Source organism: Schistocerca americana, chromosome 4 (genome assembly GCF_021461395.2).
Source record: "Schistocerca americana isolate TAMUIC-IGC-003095 chromosome 4, iqSchAmer2.1, whole genome shotgun sequence".
Lineage (NCBI taxonomy): Eukaryota > Metazoa > Arthropoda > Insecta > Orthoptera > Acrididae > Schistocerca > Schistocerca americana.
Genome location: NC_060122.1, coordinates 597,333,521 through 597,350,465, shown reverse-complemented (window position 1 = coordinate 597,350,465; position 16,945 = coordinate 597,333,521). Strand labels below are relative to the sequence as shown.

The 16,945-nt window shown below is 42.1% G+C and overlaps 1 protein-coding gene across 1 annotated transcript in view; it reads left to right on the top strand.

Moving 5' to 3' along the window:
* Positions 1-16,945, top strand: part of LOC124613641 (outer dense fiber protein 3-like protein 2) — a 51,512-nt gene that overhangs the window by 18,325 nt on the left and 16,242 nt on the right. Inside the window, exon 3 of the mRNA XM_047142357.1 lies at positions 2,935-3,136. Within this exon, the coding sequence (XP_046998313.1) occupies positions 2,935-3,136 (202 nt within the window). The remainder of the gene's footprint in view (positions 1-2,934; positions 3,137-16,945) is intronic.

Sequence of the window (16,945 nt, the reverse complement as noted above, 5' to 3'; positions counted from 1 at the left end):
AGGAAAAAGAGCATTGCATTCATAGAAGACAAGGCATTTTCTATGCTGCAGCTAGCTCCATCTTCTCCACTGCCGATTGTGGGAAACAGTCGCAATCACTGAATAACAAACAACATTGCGAGACGATGAGACTACGAGTCGTCACCGTACAAAGTCACGTTTGCTGTCAGAGGAGTGGGCACCTACAACTTCGATGCTCTGTAGCCTCCTATCCTCAATTTGTTCCTCAAGACACCATCCACAACCCCCCCCCCCCCCCAAGTTTGTCGCAATGTTTCTGGGAGGCACTGCATATTTCCTGCTTCGCTTCAATTTCGCACTGCTGCTCTTTCGTGTCGCCGTAAAATTATGCTTGCTGCCACAAATTTTATAAACGATATATTTCAGTCTTATCTTGCTCACTATTGTATACCTTCTACAATACTCGAACCCATGATTGACACCATGAAAGTATAAAATAGTCTCACTCACCCAAATCGTGATATCGTAGGCCGTGGCTTTATTCAATCCCGGTAAGTGCTCCATCGTGGCTCATCGAGGCAAAACATGCCTGGCTGTGTTGAACCTGGCCGTAGTGCTAGAATGTCATATGTGTTAAAGTTTTCTGAAGTCGAGATGTATGGTCAAGTTCGTGAATAAATGTCAATTTGGAATCAACTTAGTTTGTTAAATTTTTCTCCAGTGTGCTTACTAGCAAAAATAGGAATTTGTGAAAGTCAGACATGCAGTCCAGTCACACTAATTTGACCACCGCCTATGTTCCACGTGAACGTGCAATTACCGTTGGCAGACGTCAAGTGGCAGCAGTAGCAGTGGAAGATACATAAAGCGTGTCGGCGGGACGCGGAAAACAGTACAGTTGTTTTCGTGTTGAGGAAACGGAGCGATTTACATATCTGACGTCCAAAAGGGCATGATCGCAGGGTTCTGGGCCAAGGATGGAAGCACTTACGAAATGGCTAAGTTTGCAAACTGTCCGCGTGTGGCCATGGCTGCAGTAAAATGGAGCTATCCAAAACCGGTAGCGAGGGAACTGTGGTGCTCCATGGCCAAGGGGTGAACGACACGTCGAATAGACGTGCAATTGTTTAGGAAATGACCACCCAGACTACCCAAAGGGCTACTAATAGTGGCTCCTCAACGACTGTTCAGCGAACGTTGCCTGGTTCATACGCCCATGTTGACTGCTGTTCGTTGCTGATGAAGGCTGGAATTTGCACACCATTACCGCAAATGGATGTCCACTGAGTGCCCGCAGGCGGCATTTTCAGGTTAATCACGTTTTATGCTGTATAGGACTGAAAGCAAATACCCCTCCACCAATCATCGGAAGTGTTCAGGTTGGTGTAGGGGGCATCATAGTCTGGGGAATGTTCTCGTGTCATTCCCTGGGTGATCTCGTCGTTCTGGAAGGCGCAATGGATCAACACAAGTACGCATTTATCCTCGGGAACAATGTCCACCCCTACATGCAGTTTGTTTTCCCTCAGCTCGATGGCATCTACCAGCAGGACAATGCAACATATCACACAAAGAGTATATGCATGGTTTGAGGAGCACAGGATCAGTTCATCGTACTCTCTTGGCCACCCAACTCCCCGGATAATATCTCAATCGAGAATCTGTGTGGCCACCTCGATCGGGCTGTTCGCGCCATATGTCTGCAGCCAAGAAATCCAGCGCAACCCGCCGCGGCACTAGAGTCGGCATGGCTCAACGTCCGTCTTCGTACCTTCCAGAGCTTCATTGACTCTCTTCCTGCGCGTCTCGCAATGGTCTGTCCTGGAAAAGGTGGTTATTCAGGCTTTTGACAGGTGGCCATTTTTATGTGACTGGACAGTGAATAAATTTGAGTGTCAGGAAATCTTGTCCGATTGTATTTGTCTAGAGTGTAGCCTTGTACAGAAGCGAAACGTGGACAGTAATCTGTTCAGAAACATTTACATGCTTTAGAAATGTGGTGCTACAGAAGACTGCTGAAGATTAGATGGGTAAGTAGAGTGCCTAATGATGAGGTACAAAATGAAGTTAGTCTAAAAGAGAAATTTGTGACGGAAAGAAGGGATTGTTTGCCAGGACACATCACGAGGCATCAAGGGATTGTTAATATGGTAAGAGAGAGAGAGAGAGAGAGAGAGAGAGAGAGCGTGCGTGTTTTTGAGCGGTACAAGGGGCAATTGTACAGCGAGACCAAGTCTTGAACACAATAAGGAGACAGAAATGGACGTAGGTTGCAGTGAGCGTTGCTTAGGATAGATTAGCACTACGAGGTGCATGAGACCATTCTTCGAACTGAAGAAGATAGCAACAAGAACTCAGGTGAAGAGCGAGACTTGAGTATTGCTCATCAGCGTGGGATCCGAACCAGGTCGGGTTGACATAGGAGATAGAGAAGATCCAAAGAAGAGCAGCGCGTTTCGTCACAGGGTTATTTGGTAAGCGTGATAGCGTTACGGAGATGTTTAGCAAACTCAAGTGGCAGACTCTGCAAGAGAGGCGCTCTGCATCGCGGTGTAGCTTGCTGTCCAGGTTTCGAGAGGGTGCGTTTCTGGATGAGCTATCGAATATATTGCTTCCCGCTACTTATACCTCCCGAGGAGATCACGAATGTAAAATTAGAGAGATTCGAACGCGCACGGAGGCTTTCCGGCAGTCGTTCTTCCCGCGAACCATACGCGACTGGAACAGGAAAGGGAGGTAATGACAATGGCACGTAAAGTGCCCTCCGCCACACTCCGTTGGGTGGCTTGCGGAGTATAAGTGTAGATGTAGGTGTAGAATGTGTCACTGCTAGCCCTTGACGGGTGAGGGAATGAAATAACAGTAAAGAACGTAAATAGCGGTCTGATGGCGCGATGTCGGCCGGTGTAATGCGTGCGCTGTAGAGCGGTGAGGCTCGGGGTGGGATGTGACGTGAGGACGACGGGTCGGCAGTGAAGCTGGACGTGCCGGGCCCGGGCAGCTACCAGCCGGAGAAGTGCACGGACGCGTCGCGGCCGCGCGCGCCCGTCTTCAGCATGGGGTCGCGCACGACGGCGCGCCTGCAGGACCACCTGCCGGGGCCCGCCGCCTACCGACCGCCCGCCACCGTAGGCCGACGCGTCTCCGACAAGCCCGCCGCGCCCGCCTACACCATGTGAGTGCGGACCCTACTGCGCTACAGCGATGGCGGTATTTAGCAGGATTACTAAAATAACACTTCTACTGAGTCGCGCTGTGCAGTTATGCGATTTCTGGCGTTGGTGACGTGTTGCTCGTCACTCCTTTACTACACCAACACCTCTTGTGGCGCGGCACGTTACTTTTTTTACCGCCCTGCCAGTGTCCAGCAATGTTCATTTGTCTAGCTAAAAGCTGTAGTAGAAAATACTAGACCACTACTGTCTATTGCAGGTCGCAACATACGTAGAATTGTCTGGTAAACGGGATGTGGCTAGCTACTGAAATAAAAGTTTTAACCTGGCAATGTAAATTTTCAGGTGTATTTTTACGATAAAGATCACAGTTAATACTGCCAAGTCCGTACTAATGGGCAACACAATGTAAAGTTCACACGCACACCACAATCACACACGTAGTCAGTTTATGGTATTTACACCCATTACCGAAGTTAATAGAGTTCAAATAGAGCTCAAATCTTGTGCATTCTGCTCCACACGTAATACCTGTTCCAGTCTTAGATCGCACAACACCCCACGCGGTTTTAACTAACAGTCAAAAGCAATAATTTTGATATTCCGTCCGAAATTCCACACGACTTCCACTATACCGTTCACTTAAATACACTTTTTACTAATATTTACTATTAAAAACAGTCTTGATCACGATTTATTTATCAAGGTGACCGGTTTCGACCACTACTGTGGTCATCTTCAGACCATTGAGTAGGAACCTCTTTCTGTTCGAGAAAGAGGTTCCTATAAGGGACTTGGAGTGAAGCGATCTTATCTTCAAAATCCTACCTTTCAGTTACATTCCAGTTTAAATTTTTGATGAGATAGCATTCACCTACAAAAAGGTGAGGTATCACCTTCTACCTTGTGTTTGGACAGCTGTGAGAAGACTATTCAGTTCTTATTACAATGCTATTCTTCTTCCTGTTAAAGTTTAGGTAATTTTAAACAAATCAGTGTGTAGCTGTGAGCCAAACATGTTAGAATTTTAGAACGAGGTATATGGAACATCTTACAGCACTGAAAAGTGATAGCTATCACTCATAATTTGCTAAGCACTTGTTGGCAATGGACCATTACACAACAAACATACGACTTGATTTAAAAATTCTTACTATCTCCCTCTCTGTCTGTCTGTCTGTCTGCCTCTGTGCCTCTTCATCACACACACACACACACACACACACACACACACACACACACACACACACACAAAGGTTGGTTGGTTGGTTGGTTTGGGGAAGGAGACCAGACAGCGAGGTCATCGGTCTCATCGGATTAGGGAAGGACGGGGAAGGAAGTCGGCCGTGCCCTTTGAAAGGAACCATCCCGGTATTTGCCTGGAGCGATTTAGGGAAATCACGGAAAACCTAAATCAGGATGGCCGGACTCGGGATTGAACCGTCGTCCTCCCGAATGCGAGTCCAGTGTCTAACAACTGCGCCACCTCGCTCGGTACACACAAAGGTAAACATGTCAAATGACAACAGTGAAATCGCGCGCCACTCATCAAAGAAACACGCAACGACACAATTGAACATCATATAACTTTTGTAACACGTGAACACACGACAGAAACTTTGTAAATTTCTGATAAAACACAGGAAATGCGTGTGTAATAGTTGAATCAAACAATAGCAAAATAAATGAGCGTTTTTGTACATCTAAAACAAGGGAAGCAGGGCTACAGTATCACACCCTAAATGACACGATATACATGTATAAGGAACGGTCAGATGAAAACGAGACACATATAAAAAAAAGTAAGTAAGCTTTCTATTACTTCAAATGTAATCGCCATAACTGTTAACACATGTATCCGACTGTGATACAAGACAGTCAGTGCCTTCTTCGAAACATGTTTGCGGTTGCCTACGGAACCGTGATTCTACCCCGGCGTCCGCTTTTCCTTCCGAAGCAAATCGGTGGAGACGAATATCTTTCTTCAGGGCTCCAAAAATATGTAAATCGCTTGGGGAGACATCAGGACTGTACGTGGATGTGTAAGGGCTTCCCAGCGACACTTACGCAGCGTACTTGAAACAACCTGCCAACAAAATGTCCGCCCACATGATGCCAAAGTTGTAAGTTCTACATATTGTCCGACGCTAAGACCGCTGTGCAGTCACAAGTGTGACACATTCTCAGAACAGAGTATTTGTTCCGGGGTTCCCGAAGAGACAGTTCTGATGCGGTACAGATAACACACGCATCGCTGTGTGGGAGTGAAATGGTGCGGCAACAGGAGACGTGCTCCAAAGTTGAAACACGCGGGACAGTACGATTCTTGTGAGCAAAACGTCTCATTTTCACGCTGATTCACCTTGAAATTATTCCGTTATCTGAAATAAATGCGTTCAGTCGTACTGAAAAGATGCTAATAGTTTCACAGTAAATCAGGTGAAATTTAGACTTTTGTCAACACAGTCGTTTTGCCTTTCGTGCTTAAGTTCGGAGTACGCTTCCAATTACCGTGTCCTTTCACTCCTGTTACCTGCACCGCAGCACAATTATATCTGCTGGAAACCGAGAACAAGTGTTCTCTTCTGACAATGCGCCATTCTTGTAGCACAGTGGTCTTAGCATGGTATACAATGTGTAACCTAGAAGTCCCCTCGTACTTTGACAATCAGTGAGAAATGTGGGAGCTGTTATAGATCGCTGAATAGGGAGATTTGTTGCCAGTCCCGTAGAAATATTTCACTACATGGTGGTGGTGGTGGGGGGGGGGGGGGGCTTGCATTGGGGAGAACATTGGGAAAATTGAAGAGGCTTCCTCCTGGAACTGAAGATGGGCACTGATCCTTGACCATTCTTTGCCCATCATCTTTTCCCTCAAATATACTGGCAGTTGCCTAATAAGTACCTTCATTAACTGACTTTCAATAATCGATTCGTCAATGAACTTTCTTCTAATGCCGTTAAAAGCATATTTGTCCATTTTAAGGTCCTAGATCTATTAGTTACAACGTTAGTTTTTGTTATTCACAATCCGACCAACATTGGCCCATAAATTACCGGGAAAAGTCAGCTCAGTTCTTAAAATCTTACTTGTGCAGAATCGTCTATTTCGCGGCTTCTGCCTCTAAATGTCCTATCAAAAATTGAATTTTCTTTAGGTAGAGCTTCTTCAAACGTTCTTAAAATACAATCGGACATAGCTCTCCCTCCGGCTTGAAAGTGGGAGACGACCTACCACGCGACTACCACTTATTAAACTCAATTTCACTCACCAGTCACTCATGAAATATAGCAATATTCCTTTAATTGGATAGGGGCACAGCGTTTCTTTGTTACGTATCTCAGGATCCAGCGCATCAGCCGTACCTCTTGTAAAAACTAATACGGTTTTATTTCCACCATGTCGATTACCAGTAATAGCCTTTATAATATTTGGACTCATTTGTACGTGCAAACGGCCCTCTGCCCGTTCTATCTTTCCTAATAATACCGACTTTTCAACACTATGCTCTCACCACAGTGTGAACACACTTTGTTTTTTACAATGCTCTTCATGCATTGCAATCCTCATTAGCCTGAGACTTCCAATTTTTTAGTTCTTTTTGCCCTTCTTCTACCTGGTTAACTGTCGGGTTCATATATATATGTACTTTTATGTTGTTCACACGATTTCCGCCAATACCTCCTGAACAGATTCCGAGGATTCTTAACGCTCTAGTTCTGTTTTTTCAACAATTTGTTGTCTAATAATAATATTATCCATCTTTATTTCATCTGTCACTTTGATTTTTATATTACCTATCTGCTCACTGAGTTGTAATGTGTCTTGTTTCATATGAACCAACTCCACCTCTCGATTTGCGCATTCGAATACGTGTTCGCAGCCTAAGTACTCGGTTGAGTTTTTATATTATCGAATTGACTAGTTAACTCGTACTTGGGATCGTCCATTTTATTCAGAGTTAATCGAGTCCCTAATGGCACGCCCTCATCTTCGGAACTTTCTTCTAATATTGTTAATACTGTTTAAACCTTTAATCCTACAGAACACAGTTGCACTGAAGAGCCAAAGAAACTGGTACACGTGCCTAATATCATGTACGGCCCCACGAGCACGCAGAAGCCCCGAAACACTATGTGACATGTTCCCGACTAATGTCTGAAGTAGTGCTGGAGGAAACTGACACCAATGAATCCTGCAGGGCTGTCCATAAATCCATAAGAGTACGAGGAGGTGAAGATTTCTTCTGAACAGCACATTGCAAGGCATCCCAGATAAGCTCAGTAATGTTTATGTCTCGGGAATTTGGCGGCCAGCGGAAGTGTTTAAACTAAGAAGAGCGTTCCTGGAGCCACTCTGTAGCAATTATGGACTGTGGGGTATCGAATTGTACTGCTGGAATTGCCCAAGTCCGTCAGAGTGCACAATCGACATGAATGGTTGCAGGTGATCAGACAGGATGCTTACGTATGTTCCACCTGTAATAATAGTATCTAGAAGTGTCGAGGGTCCCATATCATTTCAACTGCACATGCCCCAACCATTACAGAGCCTCCACCAGCTTGAACAATCCCCTGCTGAAATGCAGGGTCCATGGATTGATGAGATTGTCTCCATACCAGTACACGGCCATCCGTTCGATACAATCTGAAACGAGACTCTTCCGACCAGGCAACATGTTTCCGGTCATCAACAGTCCAGTGTCAGCGTTGAAGGGCCCAGACGAGGCATAAAGCTTTATGTCGCGCAGTCATCAATGGTATACGAGTGGGCCTTCGGCTCCGAAAGCCCATATGGATGATGTTTCGTTTAAAGGTTCACATGTTGACACTTGTTGCTGCCCCAGCATTGAAATCTGCAGCAATTTGCGGAAGGGTTGCACTTCCGTCACGTTGAACGATTCTCTTCAGTCGTCATTAGTCCCGTTCTTGCAGGATCTTTTTCTAGCCGCAGCAATATCGGAGATTTGACATTTTACCGGATTCCTGATATTCATGGCACTCTCTTGTGAAGTGGTCGTACAGGAAAATCCCCGCTTCATCGCTCCTTCGGAGAAGCTGTGTCCCATTGCTCATGCGCCGACTGTAACACCACATTCAAACTCACTTAAATCTTCATAACCCTCCATTGTAGCAGCAGTAACCGATCTAACAACTGCGCCAGGCACTTGTTGTCGTCCGCAGCTCGTGGTCGTGTGGTAGCGTTCTCGCTTCCCGCGCCCGGGTTCCCGGGTTCGATTCCCGGCGGGGTCAGGGATTTTCTCTACCTCGTGATGACTGGGTATCGTGTGATGTCCTTAGGTTAGTTCGGTTTAAGTAGTTCTAAGTTCTAGGGGACTGATGACCATAGATGTTAAGTCCCATAGTGCTCGGAGCCATTTGAACCATTTTTTGAACTTGTTGTCTTATATTGGTTTAGGCGTTGCCGACCGCAGTGACGTATTCTGCTGTATTTTTTTTCTTTATTGGAATTTCATTCCCATTCCCCACATGGGCAGGGGAGGGCTGGCAGCGGCACAGTTCACCACTCTTCAGCCAAAGGGCTTTACAAATATAGAAGATGTACTCTTACGTAAAAGGGGGACATAAAAAACACTGTAAATGGAGATGACGGTAGTTAAAATACACACTAATATGGGGACATGCACTGGGAGACAGTTAAAAAGTCGACATAATGTTGAAAAGAACACAGCTGGCAATGTGTAGCGCACTTAAAAAACACTGGAGGCAAAAACAAGTTAAAAGTCGGCCACAGTATAAAAAGCACACAAACAATCATGGACTATATACAGGTCGAGCACACAATTAAAACCACATCACCTGATGACACTGTATAGCGGCACCGAACACAACACTAACGCAGCACACTTGATAATTAATTCTGCCTGTTTACATGTTTCTGTGTTTGAACACGCATGCCTATACCAGTTTCTTTGCTTCTGTATACTACTCCAATAAAATGTGTTCAACAGTCCTACAACACGTCACGTAAGTATTCTCAGAACCTCAAATTCGCCTTTACTCACCCAACACGAATTGAACACACAGCTAAAACGTAACTGTCGATGGTTTTCTGGAGCGTGGCTGCCGGCACCAGTACGCGACATCTCGTGGTAGTTGTGCGCTCCCGGCTGCCTGTAGGGACGTCGGTTATTGGTGAAACAACCGGTTTTCAGTTATGTCGTTTTTAGGTTAACCTGACTGTTAAAACCTCTCAAAATAACTGGTTTCTGGAATAACCCATTTTCGGTTTTTATTCCTTTTATTTCCTGTGATAAACGTAGAAATGGAACAAAGATTGAAACATTTTCACTCTCTCAGTTTCAAGACACATAGAATAAAAAAGAAATTGAACAGGCAAATAAAAGAAAACTTAATTCACCATTCGCTACTTTTCTCCGAAAGTGGTAAGTTGTTGAATACTGCAAACATCACCAGTATTCTCATATTGATTCTAATTTTCTGAAACTCTGTTCAACAATCATGTTGTAATCGGGGATATTACCACTAATCGGGCAAAACGAATAATTAGTAATACTTGGTGAAAACTGAGGTTGAAGAACGCTGTTTCTCGTGTTAATTTGCCCGTTTTAAAGGGCTACAAGCTGATAAAGGCATATTGTGTAGACACAAGACAGTATATGATGAGCTACTTTCCACTTTAATTCTACACTATGAATGAACTGTTCTTAGGCGTTTAAATTGATACTGTTGCTATAATTTCCTTCCTCTTTCATTATCTCATAGAAATGGCAGACAAATCTTTAATGCCGGCCGGAGTGAACGTGAGGTTCTAGGCGCTACAGTCTGGAGCCGAGCGACCGCTACGGTCGCAGGTTCGAATCCTGCCTCGGGCATGGATGTGTGTGATGTCCTTAGGTTAGTTAGGTTTAAGTAGTTCTAAGTTATAGTCGACTGATGACCTCAGAAGTTAAGTCGCATAGTCCTCAGAGCCATTTGAACCATCTCTTTAACCTTTTAAAGCGAATGAAGAATTGTACTTCATTGCTACGCCACTTCGTAAAAATGTTTCCAGACTAGGGCTAGCGCCATTCTGCAATACAATGGGGGAAGTCTTGCTTTCTATCGGTGTTGTTATTAAAATAGCACGCAGCGCTTTTCTCATTTTCCGTAATAACGCAATGCAGATATTTCAGACCAGTGCAAATCTTACAAATAAGCAATACTCCTTTTTTTTAAAAAAAAAAAGGTTTATTCGAAAATGGGAAGTATTAATACCGCTGGTATGGCTAATTGATATTTCGGTTTTTTACTCGGTTATTAGTAAAACTTAAAAAACCCCTATTACAACAGAGACCAAACAAATACCGAAAAATACCGTTTATTCAGAACGGAAATATCGGTATCAATTTGTACCTGTCGGTTTTTCCCGTCCCTAGCTGCCTCCGGATGCGATAAGTCATCGTTGACTGCGCTCGGCTGCTATCACCAGGACGCGTTGAATCGTGGTCTGTCTGCACCCGGCTGCTGCGACCTGGACACAAAATCTCGTCGTCTACAGCGCCCGACTGCCATTACCAGGAAGCCAAGCCTCTTTGCTGTCTGCCCAAGGCTGCCACCAGGGAGCGAAGTCGCATAGTCGTCTATCTCGAAGTCGCTGTCGGACAGGTGACTCTCCTTCGCGTCCTCTCCTAATCCGCCCCTCTCCAGTCCTTTCTGATGTCGCCAAGTCTGCTGCCACAGTTCCCTGGATCCGATGAAAGAAGCTTGGTTATTCACGACTTTCTTTCAGTTACTCCGTCACATAGATTTCGGAATTCTTGCAACCACAGCATAACAAGCAGCTAAAATTTTAATTATGTTCAGCTAAATGCACTTTAAATTCAATCAGCAAGTTCGCTTGTCGACAGAGACTAACATGGAGGAAATTGCACTCTTTTGTTGTGGTAAAATAACTGGATGTTACGTTTATTTCGGTGCCTTTTTGCTGTAAGTTATAAATTACTTCTGGAATAGTGATTAAGCTTTTGTAAAATTCAAACCTGACAGAAAATCCTCTGTTAATCTGATAAATTCAAAATGGTTCAAATGGCTCTGAGCTCTATGGGACTTAACTGCTGAGGTCATCAGTCCCCTAGAACTTAGAACTACTTAAACCTAACTAACCTAAGGACATCACACACATTCATGCCCGAGGCAGGATTCGAACCTGCAACCGTTGCGATCGCGCGGTTCCAGACTGTAGCGCCTATAACCGCTCGGCCACCCAGGCCACCCCTATAAATGTTAGAGAATGGCGACCCTGCTTCTCTAACATTCTGCGTGGTTTCTGTTTGTTCTAAATCGTGTCTCCCTACCACTTTCGCGCAACGACGCTCTGAGCGTGTTTTTTAGGAAATTGACTAGTTTGAACGTGGAACCTGTTGCTGGTAAGGAGACGCCAGACCACACATGACATGTAGAGTTCAGAAGAGTTCAGTGAGACTAGCGGTGATATAATCAAATACTTAATGATTTCAGTGTCAGCTCCACTGCACTCCCTGTAAAAGAATGTTAATACTAACTAAATTTAGTGGAAGGGGTTCAAGGCTTTCCTATTTTTTGTTAGCTGGTAAAATAACGTCGAAAAAGCAGTTAAGTTTACCATTGGAAATTTTATTCTACTGACAAAACATTGTTTATAAATTGCAGTATTGATAAAAGTAAATATTTTAATACAGGATGATAAAAACCAACTGTGTTCAACAAAAATGTGAATGAATAGTCCCTGAATGGTCTACAGTGACCCTCGATTATCTTTAATGACTTATTTAACTTGTCATAAAATACAGTGGCTGATGTGGCTTCTCAATAATTATATAACAGAAAAATCATCACATTTCAGATTTTAACTTTTAGTAGCAAATGTGAATACCATGAAGTTTAATTGATGATCGACACTAGTATTACGTAAAAAGGGGATGTAACAGATGAGACTTCTGCAGTTCTGAGTGAAGCCTTATGGCGGCACCGCGTACATTCATTACCTTGTCGGTGTTTAGGCAGTGTCAGGGGGCGGCGGGCGGTGCAGCTCCACGCACCTCGCCGTCTCGGAAGCAACTCCTATCTTAACTTCTCCCTACTACAATTTACCGAAGTTGGTTTGAAAAAGAGTTAGCTGGCTGTGTTTTCAACTGACCAATCAGGGTCTCAATGTTAACTTTAAACTCCACCTACAAAAATTCTGTCTATCCAATGAGAAACGTTATACTTTTCGTGGTGGGGCAATGTTTTTAATGTTTGCAATGTAACAGAGACGCGTATAGTGTCATGCTAAAACATTCAGCTGGTGTGGTCCTTTTAGTGTTATCGTAAGATCTATACTGTTCTTCTGGAGGGCTCTATCTTGTAACACGGGCTGGGGGGTGGTCCTGGCGGTCGGCTGGTAACGTAGGTGTCCGTCCCTTATCGTAGGGCCTCCTAGCCTACACGACTCTGCTCTCGTCTGCCGTTCTCGTTTCTTCCCTCGGAACTGCATCTGTTTCACGGTGGGGAGGTATGACATGCATTTAGGCGTTCTTGTGTTAGTCTGTGGTATTCCATTTGCTCACTCGTTGATCGTATTACTTTGGTGAATTTAATGTCAGGATTTATTCGGAGCTATGTGACATACTGCCGGATTTGCTATCATGTCAGGGTTTTCATGGAAGGTGTTGGATTTGCCTGACACCTTCCAAATCACCACCCTTTGAACTTAATTTTTGCACTGAAGTTAGGCAATGATTGTATCGTTGCCTAAGTCAGTCAAAAATTATTCCTTTATCTAAATTTTGTTGCCTACTGTTCATCCACATTATTCTAGTTTTTTATATTTTTATATTCTTCCACATTATTCTCAAAAATATGTTTATATTGACAAGAGAATATTTTTTGCTATTATCATTATTAATTTTTAATTATTTTCATTCTTTATTTAAGTGTGAAGTTTGTTTTATAAGAAGTTTGTTATCAAAAGTGAGGAGTCTTTCACATCGATTTTCTTAGAAATTTTTTTTATTAATGTAGTAATTAAGTAAAATCTATTCCTAACACATTTTCTAAATATCATTTACAAGTAAAATATTTTTGTTTCTACTCACTCATTTCAACATTGTTACACTAACAAATAAGAATTATATCCAAGAATTGCTTTGACAAAGAAATATACATACACAAGTATTGAGATATTATCCTAACAAATTGTACAGATGTTAAAAAAAGGTAAAACATCCAATAAGATAATTTTTTATTCTTTGTTTTTATAAGGAGAAAATAAGTAAAATGTAGTTATTCTTTTATTTTTATGAGGAGAAAATTAGTGGCATATAGTTTTAGTGTTTATTATGCCTTACTTTTGTTCTTTATATACTGTCCATTTCAGAACTAATGCCTTATTTTTATCGATAGTCTATTTTTATTTAAGTCCATAGTCAATGACTGTTATTTTGAAGTTTATTAGCTGTCTGGTGTGCTTTACTTATTTAGTTTTTCACACGTGTCTTTTGCACAATTCCTACATCACACAATTTCACACTTTTCCATTATCCTATGAATGTTTATGCATGAGGTTGGCGAATGTTTTTGCATGAAGTTGATGGACTTGAGCGAGATGGATGTGTGAAAGTATTTGATGTACAGCTTCATTCATCATTCCTTGTTGGCTTTGCAACTGTGTGTTGCTGTTGTGGAGGTCCCATAATGGAATGGAGCTGTGAGTGCAGAATTTTGTGGTTTACTGGCTTTGTATGCGTGAAAGTCATCGTTATGTGTCGCTGAAAGCGGTCGTTTTCGTTGTAATACTTTGCAGACGACTAGATTACAATAGGATAGGGATTTGGGAAGGTATGTCGTCTATTCTTCACCCATCTTCTTTCTTGGTCTCAATCTTGCGAATCTTCAACTTCTGTTCTTCCTGCTTTTTCTCTGCTTCTTACTTGATTCTTGGTTTTTCTCTGGGCAGGATATGGGAATATTTATTGAAAACTAGTCGCTTTGAAGTTCTCCTCTTAGTAACAGTTTGATAAATTGTTTGGATGTGTCAGATACTTTGTGGAAGTTTTCTTCAGTTTCATGCATCAGCGTGCTGTTTAATAGCAGTAGTGTGACTTTTACACATTTTTTTTTGCCAGTGGTGGATTGCCCAAGTGGTCTTCTCGTCTGGCCGTTTTTTGCTCGCTCCGCTGAGTCGGGGTGTCCTGGGACCTTTCTGGCCTTCCGTGTTGTGTCATGTCCCAGCAGAGTTAGGGTTCGCCTTAGCTGTAGATTTACTGCCGACCTCAGATACAAGTGCCCTTTGTTGGTTTCACTGTCCTTTCCCTTCTCTCGATGCTTCTGCCTTGTAGGAATCGTGTCTTGCTAATTACGTCCTTTCCTTTCTTGATACTTCTCTCGTTGCAACTTGTGGGTCGTTGCATTTGCTTCTTGCTGGAGTTTTTACAATGGTTCGTACAAAAAGTTTCACTTATAATCATCTAACATATGTCTAGTACCTACATTGTTTTACGCCTTTTTAAAAAGCTTTACAAATTTCAGTGCCCTTTCCATGTTACAGTTCTAAGATATTTTGAGTCTTAACTTCTACAAGAATCCTCAAATTCGTTTTTTATTTCTGTGTAGTGTCGTGGTGTATAGCATTGTAGTATTTTATGCTATTAGGCTATCTACGCTTTATTCCTTCACCTTAATCTATGCAACTATTGGTGTTATTTTTGTTTTTGTTTTTATTGAAACTACTTTCTTTTCCCTACCTTCCTCTCTCTTCATTCTTCTTTCTCCTGACTATCTTATCTGCAACATAAACTTGAAATATTGTGTTAATTATTTACAGTAATAAAATTAATCTTCAAACTTTTTGATATGGCTCACATGGTGAAGTCCTAAGGTTTTGCCTGTTTTTAGGTTCATTAGTTCCACAGCATTATCATGAGCGATTCGGCTAATTATGACCGGTCCTTTGTATGCAGCGTAAAACTTATGTATTTTGTGTTTCTGTTTGCTGGAGAGATGGTGTGTTTTTACAAATACTTTCTTGCCTACTGAAAATGTTCTTTTAATTGCTGTTCTATCTCCTCTTTCTTTTCTGTTAATGACTCCCTGTCTGATGTTGGAAAGTGCTGTTGCTATGACTTGTTTGTGCTGTCTACGTGGTACAATAGGAAATCTAAAATTTTCTCTTGTTATGTTTGTGGGTTCAATATTTTTAAGTACAGTAACTGGAGGTAGTAGTGTAGTGCTATGTGGCATTTCAATTATTACTTCTTGAAAATCTTTAAGATATATATCCCAAGTGTTGTGTCTTTTGCCTGCATATAATTGGCATAAAGTGCCTATGTCCTTCATAGATCGTTGTGCTGGATTTACACTAGTTTTGTACGTAGATATGTAGATGGGTTTTATTTTGTGTTGTTTTAACGTGTTCTGCCATTGCACTTATTTGTATTGTGGGCCATTATCCGAAATTATTCGTTCCACTCCACCTACTTGTCTGAGAAAATCTTGTCGAAATGCTTTACTAATAGTAAGACCTGTTGCCCATTTTAATGGTGTCAAGGTAACATATTTAGAAGTAAGTTCCAAAACGACAAATATGAAAATATATCCATTTTTTGTGTGTGGGAGGGGCCCCATCAAATCTGTTGCAGCTATTTGTTTTAATTTTTTAGGGATTATTGGAAACATAGGTGGTTTGGTTTGGAAAGTGACTTGTTTAGCCGTCATACATTTTTTGCATTTGACTAATACTGTTCTAATTCGTCTTTCCATATTAGGAAAATGGCTTGTTTGTTTTATTTTTAAAAAGCATTTCTTTGGTGCAAAGTGGCCATTACTTAAATGTTATACCATATGTACTTATTAATTAGTTCATCTGGGATATAAACTAACCATTCATTCGTTGCAATATTTCGTCTAAAAAATGAAACATTGTTTTTTACGGAATAGTGCTGTCAAATGTCTGGAAAATCCTTACTTCTCCACTTGTATTTCGGGATCCTTGTCTTATTCTTTGCCTATGTTTTTCAATGCTATCGTAATGTAGTTTTCGAAAGGTACTTGTTTCATATAGTACATTGTAAACTGGTCTTCTGCTGCTTCCAAACCTATGTTGTTAGATGCACTCTGTGGACATCGTGATAAAGCATCTGCTGATACATTCGCTGGTCCTGGTATGTGTGTATTAGTGAAGTCAAATTCTTGTAGTATTAACATCCATCTGGCTAACCTCCCATGAGTTAATTTGGTGGATAACAGAAATTCTAATGCTTTGTGGTCAGCGTATACTTTCGTTTTTCTTCCGAATAGGAAGTATCGAAAATGTTGGAAGCCCCATACAACGGCCAATGCTTCCAGCTCCGTGACTGAATAGTTTTTCTCACTTTTTGTGAGTACACGACTGGCAAATGCAATTGTTCTATATGATCTTAGCCCTGCCTGTTTGTATTCTTCGAATAAAACAACTCCTAAACCTGTGTTCGCGCTATCAGTGGCCATACAAAAATTTTGTGGTAGATCAGGATATGCTAAAATCGATGCTGTTGTTAGTGCGTTTTTTACTTTTAAAAATTCTTCATTGGCTTGTTGATTCCATACCCATGGCGTGTTTTTTCCAGTCAATGCACATACGCGTGGTGTTGCGAGAGAGTCGATCCAAATAAATTTTTTATGGAATCCGGTGAGACCTAGAAATCCTCTGAGAGTTTTCTTATTATATGGAGTACAGAATTCTTTGATTGCCGTTAGTTTTTCTGGGTCCGGCATTACCTCTTTCCCTTAAATTGTGTCCTAGAAATTTGACCTCTCGCCTTCCAAATTTGGATTTTATTATATTTACTGTG